At 50.2% G+C, this 18463-nt stretch overlaps 1 protein-coding gene across 1 annotated transcript in view; it reads right to left on the bottom strand.

Annotated features, from left to right (window-relative positions):
- Positions 1 to 14759: 14759 nt before the first annotated feature.
- Positions 14760 to 18463, bottom strand: part of ZCCHC24 (zinc finger CCHC-type containing 24) — a 58101-nt gene continuing 54397 nt past the window's right edge. The window contains exon 4 of the mRNA XM_081157406.1: positions 14760 to 17666. Within this exon, the coding sequence (XP_081013532.1) occupies positions 17553 to 17666 (114 nt within the window). The 3' untranslated portion in view covers positions 14760 to 17552. The remainder of the gene's footprint in view (positions 17667 to 18463) is intronic.

The following is an 18463-nucleotide window of genomic DNA, read 5'->3' as shown; positions in this document are numbered from 1 at the left end:
GTTCCTCTGGAAAATGCTGAGATTTGACCTCATTATGGAAATGGTTGTGGTGGGTCTTGGGCATCACCTTTGAAAGCATCTATTCCAGGTGAAGATATGATAGTGTTTTCAAGCAAATAAGCCCATACAGAAAGACAAGCTAATTCTGGCAAGGGAGGAACAGAGTGACTTGAGGGTTCGAGTTGTTTGTTTCATTTGGATCCAACAAGATGTCCCCATCACAAATTTCAGGATCCCATTCTTTCCCATCAATGCCCTTTCACATGACAAATTTATTGAGATTGTGAATTCAACTGATGTTGTAATTCATCAACCTACATAATTAAATTTCTGTTTGATTTTAAGCAATATCAGTCCAGTGTCTGCAAGAAGTCAGAAAATCTTTTAGAGTTGTAATGGAAGCTTTATGATCAGACCACAATTTAAGCTGAGAATGAAAGGACATGAGTTTGTCATTTTCTTTTGGTAAGCTATCAAGCATGCTCAAAATCATTCATTCCACACCACAGTCCTGACGGTCATCATCACTGCCATTAGCAGTCAAGCGCTGCAGCCACCTGGCCTCCCAAGGCATATGCTTCACTCATCACTTAATCACAGGTGATAGATAGCATGATAAATTGTGATGTCACTGCATACCGTACATTACCAGAATTCCATTTCTCATTGGCAGATAGTTCAGCCCTGTCTTGAAGTCCAAGGGCACAGCCAAACAAATCCCTAAATCCCATCTTTTTAGAGTTATCTCCTAGGACCATTCCCAGTGTGAATTCTGAATTGGATGGGTCCAAACAGGATACTAAAACAACTGAGTAATTCCAATAGGGTAGCTTAACATAAAAAATTATTAACCGTAACATGAGTTTATCTACTGAGGGAAAATGAGAACATGGAAGAATAAAGTGTCCCTCCAGCGCCCTCTACTGATAGAGTTTAACATAATTTCAGGTGGCAATTACAATATCACAAACAGCAATGGAGGAAGATTTAAAGTTAAGAGAAATGGACTCATAAGTGGTGCACTGAGCATTGCTTTCTTAACCAATCTGATGATCTCTGCCATTCAATTAAATATTTAGACCATTTATGTTTAACTTAATTATCAATATAGTTAGATTAAAATTGGCAATTGTGCTATTTGTTTTCCCTTTGTCCCATCCGCTTTTTTTCCAATTTTTGCTTTCTTTTGGAATGAGTTTTTTCCTAAATGATTCCATTTTATCTTTATTATTGACTTACTAGATTTAATTCTTTATTTTCTATTTTTAGTGGTTTCTCTGGAGTTTACAATATGTAGTTTAACTTATTATTGATTACCTGCAAATGATACTCTACCACTTTACATGTAGTGTAAGAACTGGTGGGTCAAATGGCAACTCGATATTTCACATTTTGAGGAAATTTCAAACTGTTTTTCAAAGTAACTACAAATATTTTACATTTCCACCAACAATGTATGCGGGTTTCAATTTCTCTTCAGTTCACCAACACTTGTTATTATCTGTCTTTTTTTATTCTAGTCATTCTAGCAGATGTGAAGTTTTGGTTTGCATTCTCCCAGTGACTAATGATGTTTCGAATCCTCTCTTGTGCTTATTAGCCATTTGTATTCCTTCTTTGAAGAAATGTCTATTCAGATCCTTTGCCGGTTTTTAAATTGGGTTGTCTTTATTGTTGAGTTGTAAGAGCTCTTTGTATGTTCTAGATACAAGTCCCTTATCAGATACATGATTTGCATATATTTTCCCGTTGTGTGAGTTAAGTTTTCACTTTCCTAATGGTGTCCTTTGAAGCATAAAACTTTTACATTTTAATGAAGTCCAATTTACCTATGGTTTTAGAAATTACCATATGCTTGAATATCCCCACACTGTGTTTCAAAAAATAAAATAAAATCAGAGTCGCCCAGCCGGGCGTGGCTCAGTGGTTAAGCATCGACCCAGGATCCAGGCGATCAGGGTTCGATTCCCTGTCAGGGCACATGCCCGGGTTGTGGGCTGCAGCCGATCAATGACTCTCTCATCATTGATGTTTCTATCTCTCTCTCTCTCTCCCTTCCTCTCTCTGAAATCAATAAAGATATATTTAATAATAAAATAAAATCAGAGTCTTTGTGGAGAGCTTTGGAGCTCTCCTGTTTTATGGATTGGTTCCCTTCCTGGGCAAAATCTCTGAAGCACTACTCTGGAAGCTGGGCAGCATGGTAGCCTCTCATGCTCTGGGCTTACTTCTCCTGGTATGGAACCTGTGCCCTAGAGTGAGCTGGAGCAGGGGAGACTAGAGCCTCAGTATTCTTGACCTGCTCTACCTGGGGTAGAGCCTCCGTCTTATGGGTGAGGGCTGGGTGTAGGAAAGAGCCCCCATCCTCCCAGCCATACTCCTGCAGAATTTAGCCTCTTCAACTTGAAGGTGGAGGAGATTAGAAATTCTATTGGCCTACCTCTCCCACCCAGATATGAGAGCTGAGGGGAGAGAAAACCTCATCTTCTTGGTCACCCCCACCTGCTGAGATGCTTCCACCAAACTGAGCTGGAAGTGGGGGTGTAGGGAGTAACCATATGCCAAACGCCTCCGACTCTTGTTGCTCTTACTGAGTTAGTTTAGTGAATTTTCCTGAATAACTGTTTTTTTTTTTTTTCATTTGCTCTATGCTCTTAGGAAAATTTCCAGGGACTTGAAATGATTTGGCTTATTTCACAGGGAAGTAGGTACATGGAGCTTTTCGCACTGCCTCCCGCAAGTGGAACTTCACCCTTTTTACTTTTAAGTTATTTGTATCTTTATATTTAAAGTTGGTGTCTTATAGACAGTATATGATTGGGTATTGGATTTTTTATTCTGATAGTCTTCGCTTTTTTAAAAAAAATAGTTTTATTGATTTTAGAGAGAGAGGAAAGGAGAGACAGAGAGAGAGAGAGACACACAGAGAGAGAGAGAGAAACATCAATGATGAGAGTCCTTGATTAGCTGCCTCCTGCATGCCCCATGCTGGGAATTGAGCCTGAAACCCCGGGATGTGCCCTGACCGGGAATCTAACCTCCATCTCCTGGATCCTAGGTGGATGCTCAACTGCTGAGCCATGCTGGCTGGGCTCTTTGCCTTTTAACTGGTATGTTTAGAGCACTTATATTTAATGTAATTATTGATATGCTTATGTTTATATTTAGCATCCTGATACTTCTTTTCTTTTTTTTCTTTTTTTTTAAAATATATCTTTATTGATTTCAGAGAGGAAAGGAGAGGTAGAGAGAGACAGAAACATCAATGATGAGAGAGGCGTTGACTGGCTGCCTTCTGCACCCCCGACTGGGGATCGAGCCCGCAGCCCAGGCCTGTGCCCTGACCGGGAATCGAACCACGAGCGCCTGGATCCCAGGTGGACGCTCAACCGCTGAGCCACGCCCGGCCGGGCCTGATACTTATTTTCTATTCATCCCGTAGTCCTTTGTTTCCTATTTCTTTTTCTTTTGCGTCCTTTTGGATCGAGTTTTTTATTATTGCATTTACCTTCTCTCTTGGGTTATTAGCTGTAATTCTTTGCTGTGTTGCTTTAGGTTTATAGCATACATTTTAAACTCAGCACAGCCTGCCTTCAAGTGACATTGTACCATTTTACATATAACATAAGGACCTCACCACAATATACTTTCATTTCTCCCTGTCATGGCCTTTGTGCTACTGTTGTCATATTGTTGACATGCTACAAACATATATTGTGATTTTAAACAGTCACTTATCTTTTAAATAAATTTAAATAATAATTTTTAAAAGTCTTTTGTATTTACTCACATTGTAACCATTTTCCAACGCCTTTATTCTTTTGTGAAGATTCAGATTTCTATCTGGTATCTTTTTTTTCTGACCAAAATACTTCCTTTATATTTCTTACAATACATGTCTTCAGAATTATTTTTTCTTTGAATATCTGAAAAGCCTTTACTTTGCCTTCATTTTTGAAAAATATTTTTGCTGAGTTAGAATTCTAGATTGACAGTTTCTCCTTTCAGTAATTTGAAGATATTGCTCCAGTCTTCTGGCTTGAATTTCTTTTTTCCCTGATGAACAATGTGCTACCTTTCTAATCTTTGTTCTTCCGCATGTAATGTATCTTTTCCCCCCCAATCTTCTTTTATCACTGGTTTTAAGCAATTTGATTATGATGTGACACGATGTGGTTTTCTTTCTTTATTTCTTATATTTGGGTTGATTGAACTTATAGGTTTATAGTTTTCATCAACTTTTATCAATTATTTCTTTGAATATCTATCTTTCTCTTGTATTTTACTCTCTTCCCTCTCCTTTGGGGACTCCTATTATTTATACTAATTTGATAGGAGTTGTCTCACAGCTCATTGATACCCAGTTCTTTTTTTTGGGGGGGGGAGGGTTAGTCTTTTGATATTTGTGTGTTTCGTTTTGAATAGTTTCTATAACTATGTCTTCAGTTTCATTAAGCTTTTCTTCTTTTCATTGGCTGTTAATCCCATCTAGTGTATTTTTCATATCAGGAAAAAAAATTTCACTACTAAACGCAGATCTTTAAAAATATAATTTCCATGTTTCTTTTTAACATGCTCATGCTTCCCTCTACCTTCTTGAACATATGGAATAAAGTTATAATAACTGTTTTAACACCCCTGTCTACTAAACCTGTCATCCGTGATGTGTCTGTGTCTGTTTTTAATAATTTTTTCCTCCCATTATGGGTCATATATTTCTGCTTCTCTAGGTGCCTAACTTCTATTGGATGCTAGGCATTTTAACTTAAGTACTGAATGTGTTTTGTATTCCTCTAAATATTCTTAAGACTTGTTCTGGAACGCAGATGTTATTGGAAACAGTTTTATTCTTTTGAGATTTGTTAGAAGAGACGAGCACACTTTAGTCAAGGACTAATTTTGCCCCCCCACCAAGGTCAGGTCATTCTAAGCACTATCCCTGTTTATCATCGGGTTTTGCAGTCTGGATGGTGGGAACTCAAACTATTTCTGGCCCCGGTGAGCTCTGGGGTTTCGTTCTGCTTGTTCCTTTTTGAGGTCTCTCACCAGCTTAAGGTAATTTCCTCGCACACACGTGCTCACTGGTTCGCAGCCAGAGTCGAGGGGACCATGTGCACACGTCTGGAGCCCTCTCTCCGATCTTCCTCCTGTCTGGGCCATTCTCTGCTCCTGGTTCAGCTCTCTTCTTTCCCGGACTCTGGTCTGAAGATTCTACCCACCCTTTGCCTTCCCGAATTCCCAACTCGGCCTCTGCCACGCGGGGCCCTGTGGCGCCCCTTCCCTGCAGGGCGGCCTGGAAACTGTCCAGGCTGCAAGAACGCTCTGCACCTGCAGGGCTCACCTCATTTGCTTTCCTCTTCTCAAGAATTCTGCTCTGCGCTGCCTGTCTAAGGTCTGAGAACCATTATATCATATATTTTGTCTGTTGATTTAGTTGTTTAAAACAGGAGGGTCAGTCCGTCTCTTTTACTCCATCTTGGCCAGAAGTAGAAGTCATCTTCTGTATGGTTTCAAGTGTACACAAGGAGAATACATTATTACTTGGGTAACAGGCAGTGTCAGCACAGGGTTGGGGAGCCAGGTATGGATGCCCACATTCCCCTCCAAGAGAAAGCAGCTGGCCCAGGGGCACCAGGGGCACCAGAAAGGAAGGTGGGTCAGATCTCAGTCTTCCCCTCAGAGTCAGTCTCACTCTTGAGGGGCAGCAGGCCTCAGGTCTGAGCAGGCAGCACCCGGACTGTTTCTCTCCACAATTATCAAAATGCTCAGTGGCCTCCAGGCCTCAAACAGGTTTTGGGGCTCTCAGGCCCCCTCCCCACACCAGCCCAAAAACTGTATGGATAACCCCAGGGCAGCCTGTAGGCTCTGCCAACCCAATGGGAATCAGACCTGAGTGATTGCCAGGGTGAAGGTTCTAGGTGGAGCACTATGCCCTAGTGTGCGGATGGGGAAACTGAGGCCTGGGAAGGGCACAGGCTGTGATAAAAAACAGTGGCCTGAGACCTGCCAAGTCAGACCCTGGCTTTCCTGACTCCAGATCTTCCTACTGCATTAAATAAAAAGGTTATTTAAAAAAAAAAAAAAAGATTGACTTTTAAAAGCAATAAGCTTCAATAGGGAATTGATAAATACGTTAGTCAACAGAGGAATACAATCAGCTGTTAGACAAATGAGGCAGATCTCTGTGCTAACAGGGAAAGATGATGAAGCAAGCAGCTTACAGAGCAGCATGCCAAGTGCAATGCTGTTAACATAAACGTGTGTGTGTGTGTGTGTGTGTGTATGTACACCGCACACTCATATATTATACAAGCAGAGACTATGGGAGGATGTTGCCAGGCTCTGGACAGTAGTGATCTCTGAGGGAAGTTGGGCTACTAGGAATTTTCATATCTTCCTATTTTTATGTGTTGTTTCCACTTTACATTGTGCATGCATTTTTTTTATAATTGAGGGGGGCCCAGACATTACAGCTTGACAGTTTTACCCAAGATAGGTGCATGAGGCCTGAGCAGCCCTGTGCTGGGGAGGTCAGGACTTAACGTGGGATTTGGGAGAGAAAAAAAGCCTCTTTTGTGCACCACACAGGCTTGCTGCCGGCGGAAAAAATTGCAGTTCCCAGCTGTGGCCACCAGGGGGAAGCAGGGGATCAGCTCATCCCTGAAAGAAGTCAGCTGGGGAATTTCTGAGCTGGCAAGGATGTGGGGGCAGCTGGCAAGGATGTGGGGGGAGCCCGCCACACTGTTTCCACCCCGCTCCACTGTGGGGCAGGGCTGGGCCAGGTTCCCAGGGAAAGGAGGCCCAGCTACCTGCTAGGCGAGGGTCCTTGCCTCCGCACAGGAGGGAAGCCAGTCAGAACAGAGCTAGCAGAGTGTCGGTGCCTGGGGAAGGAAGGGGAATGGCCTACAGACCAAGGACCAGGCAGACCCAAGTCCCTGGAGGGGGGCCCTCATCTCCTGCCACCTGGTTGAGGTGAAGGTTTCAGAACACCTAGCTCATGAGGGTGACAGGGAAGAGGCAGAGGGGAAATCGTGTGGGCCAATTTCAGAGGCAGCACAGGCCCAGGTAAGTGACCACCTCCAAGACCGGGCAATAGCTAACAAGTTCGTGTGCACGTCCCAGGAGCCAAGCGCTTGGCCTCATCTTGTGTAGTCCTGACAATGACCTCAGGTAGATGGGCAGGCATTTCATTCCCATTTCCCAAGGGGGGGAATCGATGCCCTAGAAGGGAGGCGACTGGCTTAGGATGACAGCTGATAAGCAGTGAAGGTGCCGTTCAATCTGACCCCACAGCCCTTGCCAGGAGGGGGATGGGAAGGCAGAGGTGGAGGTCACTGCAGGTGCTGTGGTCCCAGACAGACAAGGCACGACTTGGGCCCCAAGTTGCCCCTACAGGCTTCAGGGCGGCCCCAACCTCAAGAAGTGATCAGAAGTGGGAGTGCTATGTGATTTACATGCATCGCCATCCCAGGGGTGGGAGTGTAGAGGAGGGTGCTGCTCAGCCCTCAGCATGGGGTGCTGGGGGTGGGGAGAAGACCCCTGTACTTCCTGGACCAAGAGGGAGGATGTGGGAGGGAGACTGACCTGGGAGCAGGGCTCCTGGAAGCTGTGGGCCAGCGAGGAGGGCAGGACTGAGCGAGAGAAGGCACAGGGGCCAGGCCTGGCTCGCTCTGGGGCAGTGGAGGCAGAAGCAGGGCTCCCACTGCACCTGGGAAAGGGGTCCCTCTGGGAAGCTCTCAAGGACAGAGGTGGGGGTAGGATCGAGTGCTGTGTTGGGGGCTTGGCTTCAGTTCTGGCTTCCAGCAGGCCTGCAGTAACCGCCTTGGGGCCTGGAAGGCTGGCAAGCCGAGCTGGGCAGGTGTGAGGGCCCAGGGCAGAGTGGAGGGGCTGAGGGTAGGCTCAGTTGCAGAAGGCAGAGATTAGGCCCTGGACCTGGGGGAGAGGGGTGGGAAGTGGCTCTGGGAGTGGGTCCGGGAGGGCTCCGCTCTTGCCGGCTGTCTGATCTTGGACAAGGCACTCCACCTGTATGAACCTCAGCTTCCCATCTGTAAAATGGTGCTCATCGTAGCCCCCATCTCACAGGGTTATTGCAAGGATCAAAAATCACGCTGCATGTAAATCACACAGCACAATGGCTGGCACACAGAGGGCTCACAGATGTTCCACATTTGCCCCCACCACGTGCCAGGCCATGGCAGCACTGCAGATGCAGAGGCAAAGGCCCGGCAGCCTCCCGGAGGACTGGGGGGGGCTCTGGGTGTGTGTGAGGACATAGCTGGGCCCCTCCACTTTGCCTGGTGCATCCCCTTGGCCTGGCTGCCCTTGGAACCCACCTCCTGCCTAGGAACAGACACATGGAAGTAGAAACACAGCCCTGGCCGGTTTTGCTCAGTGGTTAGAGCGTCGGCCTGTGGACTGAAGGGTCCCAGGTTAGATTCCGGTCAAGGTCACATACCTCGGTTGTGGGCTTGATCCCTGGCCCTGATCAAGGTCCATGTCTCTCTCTCTCTCTCTCTTCCTTCCACTCTCTCTCTGAAAAGCAGCAGGAAAACGTATCCTCCAGTGAGGATTAAAAATAAATAAACAAGCAGAGATACAGCTGGTCTCCAGGTCCTGTCTCCCCTCGTCAGCCACTGTCATTGTTTGCTTTGCCAGTCTCATTCCCACACCCCCACCTCGTCCCATAGTCTGGATTATTTGGAAGCAAAGCACAGGCAGCCTCACTTCTCCCATAAATGCTCAGGTGTCTAATCCGTGAGGACGTCCCCGAGTGACCCAGTGCCCTCAGCACACCTGACAAAGCGTAGGCTCTATCCCTGGTCTGAGGCACAAGGACAGACTTTGCTCCGTGCTGAGCCAGGTGCTGAACTTGGCTTCTTACCCACATGAGGGGTTCGGGCCCAGCTCATGGCCAGACTCGGGGCCTGTGGGAAGGAGGTGGGCAGAGGCGCATAAAGGCCAGCAGCCTCTGGAGGACCGGAGTTTCCTCCTCCCTAACTAGGGAGCGCCCTTAGCTAGGAGGGGAGAGAGGCCGCCGGGGCGCGGGCTTGTGGGCACTGTGGGGCTCTAGCTGGAGCGCGTGTCCGAGGGCTCCCCACCCCGCAGGTGCTTGTGGGTATGAGTATGCGTGTGTGAAATGTGTATGTTTGAGTGTGACTGAGTGTGCGAGTCTATGAGTGTGTGTGATGAGTGTGTCTGTGTGTGTGACTATGAGTGCGTGTATATGAGTGTGTCTGTGTGTGATTGTGTGAGTGTATATGAGTGTGAGTGTGATTGTGTGAGTGTATATGAATGTATATGTGTGTGTGACTGTGTGAGTGTATATGAGTGTGTCTGTGTGTGACTGTGTGAGTGTATATGAGTGTGAGTGTGACTGTGTGAGTGTATATGAATGTATATGTGTGTGTGACTGTGTGAGTGTATATGAGTGTGTCTGTGTGTGACTGTGTGAGTGTATATGAGTGTGAGTGTGATTGTGTGAGTATATGAATGTATATGTGTGTGTGACTGTGTGAGTGTATATGAGTGTGTCTGTGTGTGACTGTGTGAGTGTATATGAGTGTGAGTGTGATTGTGTGAGTATATGAATGTATATGTGTGTGTGACTGTGTGAGTGTATATGAGTGTGTCTGTGTGTGACTGTGTGAGTGTATATGAGTGTGAGTGTGATTGTGTGAGTATATGAATGTATATGTGTGTGTGACTGTGTGAGTGTATATGAGTGTGTCTGTGTGTGACTGTGTGAGTGTATATGAGTGTGAGTGTGATTGTGTGAGTATATGAATGTATATGTGTGTGTGACTGTGTGAGTGTATATGAGTGTGTCTGTGTGTGACTGTGTGAGTGTATATGAGTGTGAGTGTGATTGTGTGAGTATATGAATGTATATGTGTGTGTGACTGTGTGAGTGTATATGAGTGTGTCTGTGTGTGACTGTGTGAGTGTATATGAGTGTGAGTGTGACTGTGTGAGTGTATATGAATGTATATGTGTGTGTGACTGTGTGAGTGTATATGAGTGTGTCTGTGTGTGACTGTGTGAGTGTATATGAGTGTGAGTGTGATTGTGAGTATATGAATGTATATGTGTGGTGTGTCTGTGTGAGTGTGACTGTGTGTGTATGAGTGTGTGTTTGATGTGTCTGTGTGTGTATGAGTGTGTGTGACTGTGTGTGACTGTGTGTATGAATGTGTGAGTGTGACTGTGTGTGGAGGTGTGTATGAGTGTGTGTGTGTGTACGTGTGTGTCAGGGGCAGGGGCAGCACAGGGCCTCTATCACCTGTGGATAAATGGGGGAGGGTATAGGGGTCTCTGTCCCAAGGACGGGCTGTTCCTGGCTCTGGCCAGAGCTCTGGGGAACAAGCAAAGAGAGGCCTGACTCCAGAAAGAGTGAGCCCTCCTGCAGCCCGTGGCCCTCTTTGTATCAGCTCCTCCGGTCCCTTCTCTGGCTCCCAGGCCGTGGGGACCTGCGGTCAGGGCATCTGGGGTGGAGGGGGCTGACTCCCCTGGCCCTGATGCAGAGCACTGGGCTGGCCCTAGAAACGTCATATTTTGCTGAAGACCTGAACCATCTCCTGGAAATCCACTGGGAGCTTGTCAGGATCAGGAACAGCACCAAGCTGGGAGCTGGAGGGCGCGAGGGGGCAGCAGAGGACCCCATCTGTCAGACTCGGGCATCAGGGCTCTCCCGGGCCTCAGTTTTTCCACCTATCATATGGGCATATTTTTCCCTGCCCTAGCTCCTGCCAGAACTGTTAAGAGGACACAAGAGAGACTTGGGCCTATGGGTGGGACCCAGCACAGAGGTGGATGGCCACCTGGGCCCAGCCTCAGGGTGTGAGGAGCTGCAGCAGGGTGGGAGGGAAGGGAAGAAGCCACCACGGAATATCTGCTGGGTGAAAAGTGCTGCCTGGTGGCCACTGCAGCCGCAGGTGCGTCCTGACGGCCTCTGGATTACAGAGAAGGGCACAGAGAATCCACATCACACACTCTGGAAAAGGGTGGTGTCAGGGGCCTTATCTGGGTCACAGGAGAGGTCTTGAGTTCCAGGTGCTCCCGTGCTGAAGTTGAGCAGGATAGTTGAGCACTGCGCCTTCTCTCCTCCAGGCCGGGGGCCCTGGCGTGGTCTCCCTTCCCTGTGTCTGGAGCAGGCACCACAGGGGCTCTTTATACCGAGGCCTTCATGGATTGGAGCCGCCTGTCCCTCCAGAGCACCCCAGCCCCGGGGCCTCCACTCCTTGCCTCACCTCTGCAATTCTGGGTGCAGATGCTGCCTGGGCTGAACCCAGGTCTGCCTCTGAAACACTGAACTGAGAGTGAGAAGTCGGGGTTCAGATCCTGGCTCTGCCGCCCTGGCCCTCTGGGCAACCTCAGGCTAGACCTCACTCACTGGGGGCCTCTACTTTAGCCCAGACAGAAACATGGGGGGGGGGGGTCAGTTCTGAAGGAAGGTGGGTGTGGGCCCAGAGCTGGCCGTCCTCTCTGGGTCCCCTGACACCCCTTTCTGAGTGAACTCTGCTCTCTCCTGGCCCTCAGCAGCTGGCAGCCTCTGGACATGGACATTAAGTCCAACCGGAAATCCTTCCTGTCCAGGGGAATTACTGGTTTCCACGGCTCTAGGAGATGTCGAAATGCAGGCTGTGTTTGCTTTGGGTTTGTTTGTTTTCCACGGAAAAGAAACACACAGGCGCATGCACAGTAACAGGCAGGGCGGAGAAGTGCATGAACCTGGGGCCTCAGCCTGGCACACAGTGGGCGCTCAGTGAACCCAGCACACAGTGGGTGTTCAGCAAACCCAGCACGGCGGGTGCTTCGTTAACCCAGGGGTCCCGAGTTGGAGGTCGGCTCCCCCTCTGACTTCCTGTGCGATCTCCAGCAAGGCGCTTCTGCCTGAGCCTCAAACAGTGGGAACAAGAGATCCACTGCCCCCTGGGGCGCCAAGCTGTGCACTGGGCCTTGTGTTCCCTGGGCCATCTTATCTGCACACTAACCCTGGGGAAGCTGGGGCTCAGAGAGACAGGATCTGCTCCACCTCACACAGCTGGGGGGCCGGTCTAGGGGAGAGGGGCGCTGAGATAGACCCAGGCCCTGTATCCTTAGGCCGGCCCCGGGGAAGGCAGCCTCCTCCCGGGCTGCTGACAGTGTCCTGTGCGCAGCAGGCTCTCGCCGGTGATTATTTTGTCTTCGTTCTGGGTGGGCTGGGTCCCCGCCCCTCTGGCCCGCAAGGCCAGCTGACCCCCACCTGCGTTCAGACTGTTCAGACCCCTCTGGCCCTGCTTCCTTCTCACCCGCCCCAAGGAGGCGCCACAGGTGAATCCTCCCTTTGCGCCAATAAGCAGGATTGGGCCTGGCGGCTTCTGGAGTCCACCAGGATAAGACAAGGGGTCCTGCTTCTGGAGTTGGGGTCTCTGTTCCTGCCTGTCCCTCCCCCACCCCCACCCATGGTCCCTGAATCCCAGGGACTCACATCTTGCTCTCTCTGCTCCATCTCAGAGGCTGCCATCTGGAGCTGGCCCAGACCTGGTGTGGCCTGTATACTGTTTAAACATTTAGTAAACCAGTTGCCAAAATTAAAAAGTGGGAAAATTTCACATAAGAACCGCATTTCCAGCTGCACCCCCTCCCCCACCACCGCTACATTCGGGTAGCACAGCCTTAGCAGCAACTGACTGGAGTGGAGAATGTGATGCCCCTGCAGGGGGCTGGAGTGCCCCCTCCCTGGCCTTCTCACTGATGTCACTGTCACTCCCACAGGGCCATGAGGGACCACTGCAAAGTCCCGTGCACTGTATCAGATTGATCTGGGGGCTTTGGGAAACTGAGGACACACCCAGGCTGGTATCTCAGCATCTCTGGAGTGAGACCAAGGCCCCCACAGGTGATTCTGGAGAGCAGCAAGGTTGAGAACCGGCAGAGTACCCATCCTGAGCCGAAGGGCTCCGCTTGCAGGTCGCTTTGCCGTAGCTCCCGAAGCCTGTGAGCCCTGGTTTCCTGTCTGTGGCCCCCAGCAAGAGCCCCACCACCTGACAGCCCAGCCCCATCCTGGACTTGCTCAGAAGAAGGACCTTCTGTTCCTTTGTCTGAGGACTTCCCAGGAAGCCCCGGACACTTCGCTTTGCTGACTGTGATGCCCAGCGTCGGAGGCCCAAACCCCAGCCTTAGAGAGAGGGACAAGTGTGAGCAGGGGCGGCAAGGCCCAGGGCTGACGGCTCCACTCCGAGGAAGATTCACTCCTATATATGGGCACCCAGAGTCCCATCGCTGAGCTGACGCGTGACCTAATGTGCTGACAATCTTGCCCAGTCTGGGGCCCAGCTTGGGGCAGAGGGGCTGGGAAGAGGCAAACCAGTGGGTTGGAGGCAGGGCAAGGGCAAGTTGACCCAGGCACGGGACAGCAGAAGGGTGCCCGCAAGTCCCCCACTTCCCACTCGGCCCCAGAATCTGTGAAAGTGTCCAGCTCCCTACTGACGCTCTGTGTAAACAAGGAAAGCCACGAGCCTCTCTCGCTTTTAAAGTCCTTTTAATTCAGCATGAAAAGACTATGCTTCTTTCTCTAGGCAAGCCGTATACAGGATCTCCAGAAATAAGGCACACACGGAATGCCATCCCAAGGGTGACCTTCGGAGAGAGAGGTCGGGAGCTTTCCACGCACCCTCCGAGCTGGGCCCACGGGTCGTTTGTCTTTTTAGCTGGACACACACGCATTAACGGATACAGACATGGACAGGTCACCCCACGGGAGTGCAGGAGGTCAACGGTGAGGTTGGCAGCAGAGAGCAGCAAGCCTGCCGCCACCAGCTCCCGGGGGCACCTCCCACACTTCAGGGTTAGTTGTCGCACTGGGCTACAATGTAGTGACGTTGGGTTAAATATTCATTTAGAATAGATTCAAGTCTATTAGACGTTGGATGGCAGGCGAGGGCTCTGGTGGACAAATCCAAGTTCAAAGAGCCTGGGGCCCCGAGGCATGGCTCAGATGGCAGACGCAGAGGGGTGCGAAGACCAGACGACCTCGGTTCCTCGCTCCCTACTTGGGCCCTGCTGATGGGGGCCCCTTCTCCAGGCCAAGGCCGTCCTTGGAGCTGGCTGGCCACAGGGGGGCTAGGTAGTACATGCCCCTTCGTCCCCTGGCCTACCTCCTTGCCCCTACACAACTAATAACCATAGTAACAAGATAGTAATAAGAAGGTGCGAGAGAATGGATTACAATGCTGTTTGTTACCCTCAGCTGAAGAGGCTCAAAGGGGTCACCAATCCCTTTTCACTACGTCTAACAATAGCTTCCCTTCAAAGAGGCAATACTTTCCAAATACACACATGTATAAATACAAGGCAGAAACATATTAATAAGTCTAAGCACTTGAATAATATGCTGGCTACTTAATACTGATATATTCTTCCAAGGAAAACAACACAGAATAGTAATAATATGGCTTAAAGAATTGCAAAGGTTTTTTTTCTTCTGTGTCAGAATTATGTACCAACTTCATATAATATTCTATGTAGACAATATTTCCATCTTAATGTAGTTCAGTTGCATACTTTTTACAGACCAAAGTATAGTAGAAAACAAAAAAATCAAACAAACAAAAAAAAACCCCAAAAGAGAAAAGTTCTCACCATAAATATTTTCTTGCAGCTCAACAAGGTTTGCAAAATACTTCCAGAAATTCTGTTTGATAATCTATTGCCCTCCCGAAAGCTCTGAAGTTCTGAAAATGCCTCTTTTTGTTTGCTTTTTAATCTCAAAAATCAAACCATTATATTTTTCTTTTTTCTTCTTCTTCTTCTTTTTTTTTTTTTTTTAAAAAAGGCCTTCAAATATATACAGACAAAAGTCACTGTGAGGATTTTTCGGAAGAAAGTAACGAATTCAGTGTTGTGAGAGTAATCGGTAACCATGCAGAAATTTTAACATCTATGATCTTTTTTTCAAAATACACAAATAGTATTTTTCTTTAAAAAAAAAAAAAAAAAAAAGGAATTCTGTGTCAAGTATAACTCAAAATAAATACAAATTCACAAGTAGGACTATTGAATACTTCAGATGGGGTAAACACTGTTATCTCCCAGCTAGATCGCTAGATCTACTAACTGCAAGCGATTGTCCCTTTTGAACATACTAAAACCACACACTTTCTCCTTCCCTGGGCTCCCAGGCCCTCTGAGCACTTAATTCTCACAGCAGCCAGCCTGGACATCAGTGGCTTTTGCTGACCACAGAGAGCTCCCAAATTCTGCCAGAACAGTACAGAAAGGGGGGAGGGGGGGTGCAGAGGGGCTGCCTCAGGCAGAGGGCCCAGCCCCCATGGTGGCCAGTTCTGCACAGATGGCAGGGCAATGGCTGCCAGCTGGACAAGCCCACTGAGAAGGTCACTTTGGGGTGATAGCCCATCTCCTGTTGGCCCGTGGAAGGCCCTGGCCTTTGGCAGCCTGGAGTCTGGGTTCTTTTTAGGGTATGGGCTTCCCCCACCATTGCAGCATAGTTGGCAGGCCCTGGGCATCCTGGGGCCAATGTCCCACTGTGGGGACAGGTCCCTGGAAGGGTTGGGGCCTGGTCCTGGCAGCCGAGACAAGCACACTGCCCACCACTGTGAACATTATCTTTAGCCGCACTAGGATGACTGACAGTAACAGCTTCTCCTGGGGACGCAGCGCCTTCAGCCAGGGCCACTCCAGCTCACCTTGACACCGCAGAGAAAGCAGGGAACAGCTGGGCAAGGCCCCCCCAGTGGCATTCCCAGAGGGGGGGAGGTGCTCACGGCCCTTGGCCAGGCATGGCTGCTGTGGGTGGGAGGGAGGCAGCTTTCGGGCTCAGGTGGGGGCTAATCCCCTCTTTTTAAGTGCTCAGAGGGTGTGACCCCCCCTGAAATCCGACTCTGCAGCCCCCGGCTTCAAATACACTCACTCCATCTTCTCGATTCACTCCCTGGACCCCTGGTTAACACTTTACTGTAACTCCTCAGCTGTACAAACATTTTCATTTGAAAACAAAAGGCACTGGGCACCAGTTGGGTGTCCCTGAGCCGTGGTAAACACTGAATTTCAGGCCCATTTCGTGGTCTGATTTTTTTCCACAGAGGCATAATGTTGGGGCAGAATCAAGTGACTCAGTCCTGACAACCAGTTTCCTCCCTGTCCCTGGGAGAAAGGAAGAATGGTATGACAATAAAAACAGGGCTCCTCCCTGGGACAGGGGAGAGGACTCGATCCCTCCCACCTGCCAGGACAGTCTCCCTGACCAACGTGAGGAGCCCAGAGGCCTCCTGCTCCCTCAGGAGGTAGGAAAGCATCGTCCCGGGTTCACAAACAGGTTCTGCAGCGTGGCTTGGGGTTCCCCTGTGTGAGGTGGAGGGGGTCCTTCTCCTTCACTTCTGCAGGGGTGGGAGATGACAGGCAGAGCTGGGACTGCAGGGGGCACAGGGAGGACTGTATCCTTCAGCTTGACTTAAGTGGCCCACTGATGGGTGATGGTGTGAGTATGGGACCTGGTGACACTCTCCAAATTCAGCCCTGCGCTCCAGGAGGTGGCGCCCAGCCAGGCTGAATTCCAGATCAGAAGTGAACTGGGCCTCTCTGCTCTCTAGTGTCACTCTCACTGAACTAGTGGGGAAGCTGAGGCCCAGAGATGAGAAGCCCTCCCCAAGTTCTGTAGTTTGTCAGCGGCAGGGCCAGCATTTGAACCTAGGTCTCCAGACCGCCAGGCCTGTGTCCTTCTTGCCAGAGTGGCTTCCACATGGGCCCTAAAACCTCGATCGGGGAAGGACCGTGGGTGGGAGGTAAAGGAGAAGGGAAGGGAATGCGGCTGACAAATCCAAGCAAGTGGGAAAAGTGTGTGATGGTGGGTGGGGGAGGCGATGTCTGGGTCACACCTTGGGACACTGTCGGACATTTACTGCCTCCTGTCCCTGACCTCTGGGTCTTTGGGGAGGGGGGATGCAGAACCCGGCTGCAATACCAGTGACATCAGAGGCGATCAGGTTTGGGGCTCAGAGTGGGTAAGGGGCAGAGACACCCACTCCCAGCAGCTGCTAGAACAGGTATCAGCCCGCCATTACCGCAGACTTAAACGGGACATAGAAACGGGCCTTTCTGAGTGTGGCTTTGCACACGGGCAGACCGGGGGCCATGGGCAGGAGAAGGCATCCTGGCTGGTCTTGGGGAAACAACCCCGTACAGACTTTGGGATTCACAGTAAATTTAGTGCACTTGTGGCCAATACAAGGCTGCTCACCAAAGGGAGTCTTAGAGGAGGAGAGCCAGCGGGGGACCCCAGGCCCTGCTTTGTGGGGTCCTGTGCATGGACCTCTGCTCACCCCATCCCCTCCACAGACCCCAGGCCCACCTATAGAGTCCCAGAGACCGGGCCTTCTGCGGGGCAGCTATGTCAGTAACACTGTTTGTCAACATGCATGAGACAAGAACCTAAGACCCCTGCCCAGACCCTCATGCCCGTGAGGACACCCCCACGCACATGGGAACACGCAGCAACATGGACAGACGTGGGGGGTGGGTCTTCTCTGGCCGGAGGAGGGTGGCGGTGTGGATGGCAGTCATTGCACTCGGCGGCAGTAGTAGCCCAGCACTTTGCACTTCTCGCACAGGTGCTGCGGGTGCTCCTTGCTCTGGTCAGACACGTCCAGGCCATCGGGCTTCTCCAGGGGCCTCTGGGGAGAGGAAGGAGGGAGAAGGCTCAAGGTGGGGAGAGGAGGGGCCAGCAAGAAAGACAGAAACAGAGTGAATGGAGGGAGGGAGGCAGAGGGGCGGCGGGGAGACGGGGAGGGTCAGAGAGAGAGTGTGCGGCAGTCACAGAGGCTGTTTCCTGAGGCACCAGGACCTTTCCTGCCTCTCGCTGCCCCCAGAGGTACAGGCTGAGGCCTTGGGCTGGGCCAGGGCTGGGGGAGGGGGTCCCATACCCAGAGCCTGTACTGTCCCCGTACTGTCTGAGCAGCCACCACCTGAAGCTCACAAAAGCCCGGGATAGAGGCAGGACAGGCGCACAGACCTTATCCAGGTAAGGAAGCCAAGGCCCAGAGCAAGGGAGACCAAGCTGACGCCTCCTCCCTCAGCCCCCAGTGCTTCCTCCCTGGCTGCTGTCACTCCCATGCCTTACTCTCGTGGCCTCAGGACTCAAGGAGGGTTCAGTGTGGACACGGCCACAGCTCTTCAGCTTGGGAGAAGTGATCCCTCAGTTCCGAGAGGGGTAAATAGGTAGTACCCTGAGTCCCCCGCATCCCAGGGCCAGGCACACCATCTGCCATGTTTGTTGAGTGGTTATATGAACGGAACCTCCCTGCGACCTCAGGGAGCCTCAGTTTTCACATCTGCGAAGTGGGCCATCATCACGCCTCGTTTGCAGGGTGCTGGGAAGATTCGAATGTCTCGGTATTTGTAAACTGAGCAGTGTTAGGCACGTTCCCGTTATAAGGGGAGCTTCCCTGCTCCCTCTTTTCCTCCCTCCCTG

Source organism: Miniopterus schreibersii, assembly GCF_964146895.1.
Source record: "Miniopterus schreibersii genome assembly, chromosome: 14".
NCBI lineage: Eukaryota > Metazoa > Chordata > Mammalia > Chiroptera > Miniopteridae > Miniopterus > Miniopterus schreibersii.
This window is presented reverse-complemented; position numbering and strand designations above follow the sequence as displayed.